General features: G+C 42.6%; 2 protein-coding genes across 2 annotated transcripts in view; one reads left to right on the top strand and one right to left on the bottom strand.

The window, feature by feature from the left end:
• The window catches only part of TRAPPC3L (trafficking protein particle complex subunit 3L), a 57552-nt gene that overhangs the window by 6677 nt on the left and 38927 nt on the right, over positions 1 to 11948 (bottom strand). The window lies entirely within an intron of this gene.
• On the top strand, positions 5896 to 11093 carry CALHM5 (calcium homeostasis modulator family member 5). Its single transcript, XM_007954068.2, has 2 exons — positions 5896 to 6435; positions 10704 to 11093. Exons 1-2 carry the CDS (start codon positions 5896 to 5898, stop codon positions 11091 to 11093), a joined length of 930 nt encoding a protein of 309 aa, XP_007952259.1.

The raw sequence follows: 11948 nt of genomic DNA, 5'->3' as shown, positions 1-11948 counted from the left end.
CTTCCTTCCGAGGAGTGGCTGGTGGATTTGAACCGCCAGCCTTCTGGTTAGCAGTCAAGTGCCTTAGCCACTATGCTACCAGAGCTCCCTTGGAGAGGGTAGGAAATTAAAATATTATCAATCACAAACATACTAGCATATTTGTCGCATGAAGCCTAGCAAAGTGTAAGTTCTTGAATTCTTGGAAGGGGCACAGGATACATCTGCTGCAATAGGAGCCTGCTGATTAAAGCAGAGGATGCAATGGGCATGTTAGGCCCAAGGGTGTTTGGGAGATAATGGAACTCACGTTACTAAGGATGGCATGTCTCTGAGAAGGAACAAGCAGCAGTGGGGAAGGCACATAAATGCATTATAAAGTAACTTTTCAAAAACAAAAACATCTGTCATTTGACTGTGCTTGAAATGTAGAAATGGAAAAAAGTGTGGAGAGACTATTTCTATTACAATCCTAGTTCCACAAATGAGTAAACTAGGATTCAGAAAAGTAAAATGGCACATGGCCAAGTCCATACATACTGTAAGTTAATTCCTTGCCTCCTAGTCCTAGGCAGTTTTTGTTCACAAAACACACAGACTTGGACTTTGAAGTTTAGTAATAAAATTTATCAACTCCCAAGTGCCTCAATTTAGTTTTTAAATTAAGAGTAATGTAGGAGAGAGATGGAAACTATTTCCTCAAATTAAGTCTAATTAGAAGCACAAAAAGTTTCATCCTCCATTCATTCAGCTGGTACTTACTGACCACTGCCTGTTGAGCACAGTGCCTGACATACAATAGGAGTTCAATTTTTATTTGAAAAACAAATTATTAAGTGAGGATCAGCTTTGTGTTTGACACTGTGAGTGGGCACAGGATAAATAAATAAAATGTGGTTCTTGTTTTATAGGCGCTCATCAGGAGCACTGGTGGCACAGAGGTTAAGCACCAAGAGATTGGCAGTTCTAACTCATCAGTTACTGCGAGGGAGAAAGACGTGGCAGTCTGCTTCTTTGAAAATTACAGCCTTGGAAACTGTATAGGGTCCCAAGGTCTACTCTGTCTGTCAGAGTCACACTGAGTTGGAATTAATTCAAGGGCACACAATAACAACAACAACAAGAGCTCACAGTTAAAAAGGGGCTACAAACAAAATAATTGCAATGGTGTGATAAGTCCTGCTAGTACAATATTATGTATTAGGAAGCAACTAGACATGTATTAGGAGCAATTCTGGGAAATATTCACAGAGAACTAATTCCTGAGTATTGAGTGAGAGTTTGCAAGGTGGATGGGGAGGGGGCATTCTAGGTAGATGGAAGAAGTGGGAAATACCATAATGAAGTTCCATGGTAAAGTTTAGGGGAGAGTGAATGAGGTCTACTATCCTGGAGCAGTGGGAGGCCCCAGGATGTTTAAAGCTAATACAGACTTAGGTTTTTGTTCTGGAGGGATATCCTTGGTACTGGCATAGAGAACAGACCGAATTGATGGTTAAGGTGGGTAGTGAAATCAAAGGCAGAGATACTAATTAAGAGATTACTGTGATAGCCTAGGAAAGAAAATGATGAGGAACCTTCTCCTTTTGTTTTTCCTTCAACACTCAAACTCTCCCTAATATTTTTCCACATACATTTCAAAAGGCCGAAATACTAAAATTTTGTTCAAGCCTCTAATCCTAGGTAACTTAAGAGGATATAAAACAAATCCCTGTCTTACAAACCTTAAGTAGCAAAAGAAAACACTCAATCATGTCACATATGTGACACAAACATGCATACCATGTTCATTGCAGCACTATTCACAATAAAAAAAGATGGAAACAACCTAAACGTCTATCAGTGGATGAATGGATAAACAAACTGTGGTACATATACACCACAGAATATTATGCCCAGTTAAAGAATAAAAATGAACCTGCAAAATATTTTATAATATGAATTAACCTGGAAGACATTTTGCTGAGTGAAATCACAAAAAGATAAATACTATATGAAAACACCACTATAAAAGAAGAGTTTTATACACAGAAATATTTTTTTAAAGGTTACCAGGGATAGGAGGGGAAAGGAGGGTGTTTTCATTACCTGTTGTTGTTATGTGCCATAGAGTCGGACCCAACTCATAGCGACCCCTCCTTGGGTTTCCGAGGCAGTATCACTATGGAAGTAGATTGCCCCATCTTCCTTCCGAGGAGTGGCTGGTGGATTTGAACCTCCAGCCTTCTGGTTAGCAGTCAAGTGTCTTAGCCACTATGCTACCAGAGCTCCCTTTCATTACCTAGTGGTGCCCTAACAGAAGATACCACAAATGGGATGGCTTTACCAAACAGGAGTTTATTCTTGTAATTAGGAGGCTTTAAGTCTGAGTTCAAAGTGCCATGCTCTAGGGCTGGGTGAAAGCCCCTCAACCTTGGGCTTCAGCTCTGCCTCCTGCTCCCAGCCCAGTGAAGCTAGAGGCTTTTCTTCACCAGCTGCTAGCTGCTGAGGATGACAAACCCATCATTGACAAGCAACAAGGCACAGTCCCAATATTACCAAACCACATGGCAGGCCATTAACTCAAGTCAATTAAAAGTTCCAAGATCAGCAGAGGATGGCAGACTGCTGAACAACGACTCAGCTACATGCAGGATTCAAGCATGCCATAAGCTAGAGACTATTCCCCAAGCCTTCTCCTTGTATACAGGAAGGAGATTACATCCTTAAGGCAGCTACTCAACTGCTCACAGTAGATTCCACCATGGAGTTGATAACCAGTCTCATCACGGGGAATACTACATCCAGCTGCCCAGCCACTCAACTGGGCCCAGTCAAATTGACACACAACCTTAACTACCACAATTCCACTCCTTGTCAACTTAGCACTTGTACAGATCTCCTTCACTGGGTGTCTCTCATCCCCTAGTTCCTGAGTGGCGACCTCACCCCCTTGGCCTGGTGGGCCCAGTGCCTCTCCCTCTTGGGCATGGCAGCCCTGCCCCCTCACTCTTGGGCAGCAGCTATGACTCCATCCCACTGGCTCACATGAGCGAGCAGCCCCACATTCCAGAACCAAATTGGAGAAGGTCTGGCTCTTTGAAACCTAGGGGGCTATGGTGGTTCCACCCTCAAAGGCCATGGTCCTACCCTTGAGGCTGAGGCGGCTCTGCTTCCTGTTTCCTTCTGCCCATTAATGCCGAAAGCAACCCACTCCACCAGAAATCTTCCTGCCCAAAAAGCACTCAGGTTTCTTGCCATGAGCTGGCCAACCTGCTACTCCATTTCATGCTGAACCCTTCTACCAATTAATGCCCTAAGGCAACCCACTCCTCCAGGAAGCTGCCTAGCCAATGGCATCCAGCTTTCTCCTCCATGAGCTGGTAAGGCTGTCGCTGTCTCATGCTAATTCTCAGCTCTGCTCCTGCCATTTCTTATGCCAGTCTCATGGCTCTGCTCCTGCCATCTTTCATGCCACATTCCAGGGTCTCTCTGCTGGGGTCTTGGGTCAAGGACGCACTCTATTCCTATTTCCACATTTTAGGTATCTATCAGAGAAACACCCCACCCTCTTGGTACCATATTCTATTTTGGTTACCTAGCGCCATTCTGACAGGAATATACCCCAAATGGGATGGCTTTAAACAGGAGTTTATTCTTACAATTAGGAGGCCTTAAGTCTGAGTTCAAGGTGCCAGGCTCTAGGGATTGGGTGAAAGGCCCTCAACCTTGGTCTTCAGCTCTGCCTCCTGCTCCCAGCCCAGTGAAGCTAGAGGCTTTTCTTCACTCAGCTGCTAGCTGCTGAGGATGACAAACCCAAGGTTGACAAGTAAAAAGGCACAGTCCCAGTATTACCAAACCACATGGTAGGCCATTAACTCAAGTCCATTAAAAGTTCCAAGATCAGCAGAGCATGGCAGACTGCTGAACAACAACTCAGCTACATGCAGGATTCAAGCGTGCCATAAGCTAGAGACAATTCCCTAAGCCTTCTCCTTGTATACAGGAAGGAGATCACATCCTTAAGGCAGCTACTCAGCTGCTCACGGTAGATTCCACCAAGGAGTTGATAACCAGTCTCATCATGGGGAATACTACATCCAGCTGCCCAGCCACTCAACCAAGCCCAGCCAAGTTGACACATAAACTTAACTACCACAGAGGGTAAATTACTAAGTAGAGGGCAATATACAATAAGGAGGAGGTCAGCACATAATGACCAAGGCAAAGGAAGACATTGAGGAACACAAGAGTTAAAGGCAGCAAAGGTAAATACTATAACATACATAATCCTGCAGTAACAGTAATAACAATACTCTATGAATGGATACATAGATGTTGTTGTTGTTATGTGCCATCGAGTCAGACCTGACTCATAGCGACCCCTCCTTGGGTTTCGGAGGCAGTATCACTATGGAAGTAGATTGCCGCATCTTCCTTCTGAGGAGTGGCTGGTGGGTTTGAACCATCAGCCTTCTGATTAGCAGTCAAGTGCTTTAGGCAGTACACTACCAGAGATCCTGGATACATAGATAGGTAAGCTGAACTGGTGTGAGAAGGCAAATGGGACTACATTCACAAATATATATATATAAAAGTTTGACATATGTATTTTTATGTGCTACTAATACACTCATTGAATATCAAGAGCATACCAGGGGCAAAGTTATGACATTTTCTTAGCCATAACCAAACACCTTGAGGAAATGAGTTACTGGGCCTCAGGGCTCAGGACCACAGTCCAGGAGACATCAAGGTCAATTGGCATAACGTAATCCATAAAAACAATGCTCTACATCCTACTTTGATGAGTATCAACTGGAATCTTAAAAGCTGTGAGCAGCCATCTAAGATACAAGTATTGGTCTCTTCTTGTCTGGAGCAAAGAAGAGTGAAGAAAATCAAAGATGAACAGGAACAATTACTCCAAAGGACTAATGGACCACTTGAACCTCAGCCTCCACCATGCTGAGACCAGAAAAACTAGATGGTGCTTGGTTAGCACAGCTGAATGCTCTAAAGGGGATCACAAAAGAAGGTCCTAGAGAGAGTAGGAGAATGTGAAACTAAACTCAGAATCGTTAAAAAAAGACCAGGCTTACTGATATGATAGAGACTGGGACTGGTAGAACCATTGAGAGTATGGTCTTTAGATACCCTTCAAGCCTGGAAACTGAACTCACCCCCATGGTTCAACTTTCAGCCAAAAGATAGTTCTGGAAGGTGAACAATAACATTGGGAGGTGTACATCCCCTGGAACAAGCAACCACACAAGAGCAAAGGCAGCATTTGCCCAGGGATAAAGCTCAGAAGGCAGGAAGGGATAGGAAGGATGACAGGATAGAAAACAGTAAACACAGGGAGGGAGGGAGAAGAGTGCTGGTGTATTGTGAGGATTCTAATCAATGTCACAAAAGAAAATATGAATGAATTGATGAGTGGAAAACCAACGTGTTCTATAAACTTTCACCCAAACCACAATAAAGAGTTAAAAACAAACCACCATGAAACTCTAGGCTTGGAGATTCGATTTGGCTACCAGTCAACTGGCGAGCATCGACCTCTGCTAAGGTTGATTCCTTCAGCTGGAAAATTCCAACACTATTATTTGTCTGAATGAGAATTTCTGATTCTCTATTCAAGTTGCATGGAAATAATATGAAAACAGATGCTGTGTCCTTTGAATTTACTCTGTTTCTCAGTGTGTAGGCAGGAGTTTCAGGCCCCAGTGTCCACCAGTAGGAGGCATTCTCTGAACGTGGTTGGGAAATATTCATTCCTAGTAGATGACATTGTTTCCTTATCTGGCTGAATTCTGTCTGAGAAGGAGGACTGTTGTTTCTATGAAGAAAGAGCTAGCTCCACCCTCGGCTGCTGCCACAGCTGTTCTGCCTATAAAAAAGCACAAAGATTTTCCCTCTTTGTGGCTTTCCAACATGGATGCTTTTCAGGGGATTTTAAAATTCTTCCTTAACCAGAAAACTGCTATAGGCTATAGCTTCATGGCTCTGCTGACCGTGGGAGGCGAGCGGCTCTTTTCGCTCGTGGCTTTTAAGTGCCCCTGCAGCACCGAGAATTCAGTCTATGGGCTCGTTTTCCTCTTTGCTCCTGCCTGGGTGTTACTGATCCTGGGATTCTTCCTGAACAACAGGTCGTGGCGACTCTTCACAGGCTGCTGTGTGAACCCCAGGAAAATCTTCCCTAGAGGCCGCAGCTGTCGCTTTTTCTACGTCCTTGGCCAGATCATTCTGAGTTCACTGGTGGCTCCAATGATGTGGCTTTCAGTAGCTTTGCTCAATGGGACTTTTTACGAATGTGCCATGAGCGGGACGAAGAGTTCCAAACTCCTGGATCTGATTTGCAAAGGAAAGCCCAAAGAGTGCTGGGAAGAACTTCACAGAGTATCTTGTGGCAAAACCAGCATGACATCCGTGGACAATGAAGAGCTGAAACAGTCACTTCAAGCCCAGTCTCAGGTAGGAAGGACAAACTCATTTTTCTCTCCCAGCTCTGTCCTCCTTTCACCCATGGCTGAGTCAGAGCCTTGCCAGAACATTTTGAAGATAAATGGAAATTGGACCATAATGCAGCATTATGACAATCTCAGGGAAAGCTTTTTATAGGTTGGATGGATGATGAAATTGCTGATTGGATCATGTATTTCCCATTTCCAAAAAGTAATTATCCTTTGGGTTATGCATATGTAAATACTTAAGTACACTTAAAACAATCTGTCTAGGTTAACTTTGTAAATAATGCAGGATACTAAATCACAAACCAAGTGTTAATGGCAAAGCTGCAATTAGAAATTACTGCCTCCTGTCAATTACTTACTTTCAAACTGGTTTCTCAGACATTTTACTCAGCTATTATAATTTAGCTGAAGCAAATGAGCTCATACTTTTTGAAGTTGCCTGTAGTATAATCAGTGTAGAGATTTCCCTGAATGATTTCTGACAACTGCTAACCCTATGCATAAAAATTGTCAAGGCTAGAAGAATTCACCATCTAATGAAGGACTCAGCAGTCTTTAAATAGCCTTCAGTGAAAAGTGACTATATTCTCCAGGGAGATCATGTCTTAATACTCTTTGTGCTGTGTGGCTGGAGAAGTTCTTGCATTGCTTTTGGAGCTCAAGATTTGGGCCATTGTTTTATTTCACAGAAAGCAATAATAGTTTTATCTAATTGACACAGGGAAATAATTTTGGCATCCCTCCAGGTACACAAAAACAAATCCAGATGTGCAGGCTGGCCTGGCCTCAGGAGAAGCCTGACTTCCTATCTGTGAGAAGTAGGAATTGTGTTCCCAAAACCAAAATAAGCAATATAATTCACAATTTGTCAGAAATGCTATTTGTGTCAGAGTAAATACATTGAAGATAGTATAATTTTACTTTTTTTTTTTTAACAAGGATTTGCCTTTATAACACATCAAGGCAGAGTCTATTTTTAAAGCTGGTTATCAGTAGAGCTGTATTATTTTCATAAGCTAGTAAGTAAAAAATGTACTCTAAAACAAAATCTTCTGTTTAATGCATAAAACACATCTTAGATAAAACCTGCCAGGCTCCCAAATGTCTTTCATCTATTGTTGTAGGAAGGTATTAATTAGGAACATTATGACACAATAAATGACTTATGATTGATGCCCTCAGGCACCAGGCTTCATTCAGTTAGTGCCAGTTTCAAACACTTACCACTGTATGAGTGGTTCTTCTCCAAACAGGCATAAGGAAGTCATGCACATGCTGTCATAGCTTAGCTGGGCACACTTACCTGTTTACTTTTCAGTAGAATGAAAAGAGGTCATGCCTGGGGCTGATTCCTGTGGGAAGGGTGGATGAGGTATATAGACAAGGAGAGCTGTAACAAGAGCAGGCACTGACCACAGAGGTTTGGATAAGCAAGAGGCAATGTGCAGTCCAGGCCAATAGTTGGGTATGTAGGTGGTGGAGGTTGAAAGAGTGCCTTCATCCATTCATCCATGGGTGGGACAGAGAAACAAGAAATCCAGCTGGGTGGCTCTCTATTCTGTTGGAAGGTAGAGTGGAGTAGTGGAAAGAAATGGGCATTAAAGGTGACTAGTTGTGAGTTTGAATACTGACTCCATCACTTACCAGCTAAGACAGCTAGAGCTTGAGGTTTGACCTCTCTTGGCTGCACTTACCTCATGGTTGGGGGTAATAATACTTACCTTGAAGGGTTGTGGGAAGGTTTAGAGACAGTGGGCCCAAGCTCTTGGTGTGTAGTAGCTATTCCAAATTGATGAGAGAACTGGGAGAGGTTGGGAAAGGAAATTCATGCAGAATTGGACAATATTGAGGCTTGAGGGTGGGGGCATGCACCATGTTCTAGAGAACTAGGAATTGCAGAAGAACAAGGAGGCTCAGCACTCAGGGGAAAGAAAGTCAATACCAAAGTCATGCAGTGGGGAGGGTTCTGAAACTAATCAAAACCAAAACCACTGCCATTGAGTTGATTCCAACTCACAGTCACCCTTAGGACAAAGTAGAGCCTCCCCATGGGGTTTCCAAGGCTGTAAATCTTAACAGAAGCAGACTTTCTCCCATGGAGCAGCTTGTGGGTTCAAACCACTGACTTTTTGGTTAGCAGTCAAGTGCTTTAACCACTGTGCCACCAGAGTTCCTTGAAGTAGTCTGTACTCAGGCAGTTGTTGTTGTTGTTATGTGCCGTCGAGTGGTCTCTGACTCATAGTGACCTTGTTTATAACAGAACGAAACACTGCCCGGTCCTATGCCAGCCTCATGATCTCTACTATACCTCCAGCCACTGTGTCAATCCATCTTGTTGAGGGCCTTCCCCTTTTTCGTTGACCCTCCACTTTACCAAGCAAGACATCCTTCTCTAGAGAATGGTCCATTCTGACAACATGACCAAAGTAGGTGAATACTCAGGCAGAGTTGGCTCAAATACTACTGAGGTGAGATGACCTACACCAGGTTATGGGAAAAGAAGAAGGGAGAAGATGAAGAAAAGCGGAAGATCTGAGGTAGCCAGCCACTGGTGATTCAAGGTAAACATGAAAGCTTTCACATAACGGCTGTTGTGCCTTATTCATTAATCATGACAACAGAAAGATTCTATGAGGTCAGCAGTGCTTTTACATAAATAGAGTGAAAGCCGTGAGAGCTAGAACTCGATGGGACTGTCTTGATTTTCCAGGTCTCTCCCGTTTTCCGAGAGGGTGCAGTCTCACCACTTTTCTACCGCTCCTTTTAGAGGAACATATTTGAGTTTTCCTTCTCTGACAAGTTTCTGCCTTACATAGATTCCAGCTTTTGCTGGTTTTACTGTATATACATTTGAAAAATAACAGCATGTGATAATCGCTAGCAGGTACTGAAAGCCCATGTGTGCCAGCACTGATGATGATGAACATCCTCTCATCAAATCCTCGTAACTATCCTTGGAAAGAGGTGACCTCCGTTTTACAGTTGAGGAAGCTGAGGCACAGAGATCACCATAGTAAAGGGGAAGCTGGGATCGCTTGGCTACTAACCAAGATGATCATGGTTTGAATCCACCCAGATGTATCTCAGAAAGAAGGCCTGGCAATCTGTTTCTGAAAGGTCACTGCAAACCCTATGGAGTGCAGTTCCACTTTAAAGCACGCAAAGTTGCTATGAGTTGGAATCCACTGGATAGCACTATTTGTTTGTTTTTCTGTGAATCCAGAGCCAGCTATCCTGCTGCTGTAGACGACCATGGCATCTATATAGGGTCTCAGACCCTTCACAGTAATTCCAGGTCTGAGCCAGAGGTTGGAACCACCAATGTGAAGCACGACGAGAGCTTCCCTGTGGTTCTTTATGGATGGGCTGAGGAAAGTGAATGGTTCACATGTTATTGTTTCAGTTCTCAACTAGGCTTATCTGCACTGAAATACCCAGGGTCATTTAAGTAAAATGTCAAGAGACACTTTGAAAGAGACTTGTCAGTCATCCAAATAATAAATTAATTCCAATTGTGAAAAATATAATTAGAAAAAAAAAAAAAAAATAGAAGTTGAGGTATCAAGCGTTCTACTTTTGCAATTCAGTAAACAAAAACAACAATAACAAAAAAACAGTTGAAACAGTTAGTATTCAGAGGAAACGTTGTTGGTTCCAATTACCAAAATTAAGAATAATCCTCAAGATTTAGAATGACCCTAATTTTTGCCCCAGCTTTTAGGCAGGCTTTAAATACTTATAACTTCAGTTTCCTTAATGTATTATATCTGGCCCACTTTACCACAGATAATGAGTAATGATATTTCTTTCAAGTAAAATCCATTTAAATGTAATACATTTAAATAAAGTAACATGGGAAAAATTGGTCTCCTAGCCAGGTATATATGTTCATTAATGACTGAAAACACCTGATTAAAGAATTGGTCATTTACTCAAATGACCACATTTACTCAAACATAGAATTTTTCTCTAATAGCTAATATTATTTGAGGGCTTAGTTTATCTTATTCTGGGAAAATCCATACTCTTTTCTTTTGCCTGCCTTCGGGTTATTTCTTTGAACACCAACAATGGTGAGTAGGAGAATAGAGACTAGGTAAACTCTATTTTGACCATTAAAAAACGTTGCTTGAAAAATAAGATTAATGCTTTCAACTGAGGTAATGACTGAGCAATTCATTTAGCATACACCTCTAATAATGACACTACCTCAGCTCTCTGGAAAGTGGCTTTACTTCTACATGTCCTCAATGTTTCTTTCTTTCTAAGATTCTAGGATGGTGCCTGATTTGTTCTGCATCTTTCTTCTCTCTGGTCACCACTTGTTATACTCGCTGCCGATCTAAAGTTAGCTACCTTCAGCTGAATTTTTGGAAGACGTATGCACAGAAGGAGAAGGAGCAGTTGGAAAATACATTCCTGGACTACGCCAACAAGCTGAGTGAGAGGAACCTGAAGTGCTTTTTTGAAAACAAGAGGCCAGAGGCCTTCCCTATGCCCAACTTTGCAGCCTGGGAGGCTGCTTCAGAACTGTATTCTTTCCACCAAACCCGGCAACACTACAGCACCCTCCATAGGGTGGTGGAGGATGGTCTGGGACTTAACCCTGAGGAAAATGAGACAACAATGGTCCTGATGGACACCACCCAACATATGTAGCTCATCCTCCATCACTGACTCAAAGTATGTGAATGGTACACTCATCTGAGATCCCTTACTGCATCAACAGCGACCTGTGTGTCTGTGTTTTTGTACATTTAGTGTTTCTTTCCAGGACAATACCACAAAGGAAGCAGTTTTGGAATTCCCGAGTACAGTGTCAGATGTGCTTAAGCTGAGACTGATCAGCCAGTCAAGAATGGTGACAAAGGCACTCTTGCATTATTGGTTGGGGGTTGGGTTCAGTGGCCCCTAAAATTCCTTCAAGTTCTAAGATTTCAAGACTGCAAGACAGATGCAAGGGGGTCTGCCATTCTCTGCAAATGTTGGTCATGGCATCTTGGAGCAGATGCAGTGTCTTGTGAGGGAGGGAGGTACTCTTAACATAGATTGCTGTACCTCCAGTGTGACTAGCAGGGGTCTATCCTACTGCCTATGTATCTAGCCTACTGCCTTTTGAAGTATGTGTGAGACTCTATCATTTGAAACTCATTCCCTCAGAATCTGGAGACTTTAGTACTCACAAATAATCAACTGAAAGGAGAGTATACCTAAAATTTAGAGGTTTTCACTTGCTCCCACTGTATGTTGAAAGCATGTCACTGGAGGCCGGGCTGTACTGTGACTGTCATGGTCTCTAGGAACTCTTATCTTTGTGGGCCCCTTTCCACATAAAGAAATTTAATATGCATTGATATAAAGATGAATATATTAATATTACATATTAAAACACTTTCTCCAACTTAAAACTTCATTAATTTTCCATTAAAAACACTTTTGTGGGCCCTACTAGTATCGTAGGAGCTCTGATGGCATAATGCCTAAGGTGTTTGACTGCTAACCAGAAGGCTGGCG

This window comes from Orycteropus afer, unplaced genomic scaffold (genome assembly GCF_000298275.1).
Source record: "Orycteropus afer afer isolate SDZICR_OR568_19922 unplaced genomic scaffold, OryAfe1.0 scaffold00430, whole genome shotgun sequence".
In the NCBI taxonomy this organism is placed as follows: domain Eukaryota; kingdom Metazoa; phylum Chordata; class Mammalia; order Tubulidentata; family Orycteropodidae; genus Orycteropus; species Orycteropus afer.
Note: the sequence above shows the minus strand (reverse complement) of the source record. Positions and strands in the feature narration are given on the sequence as shown.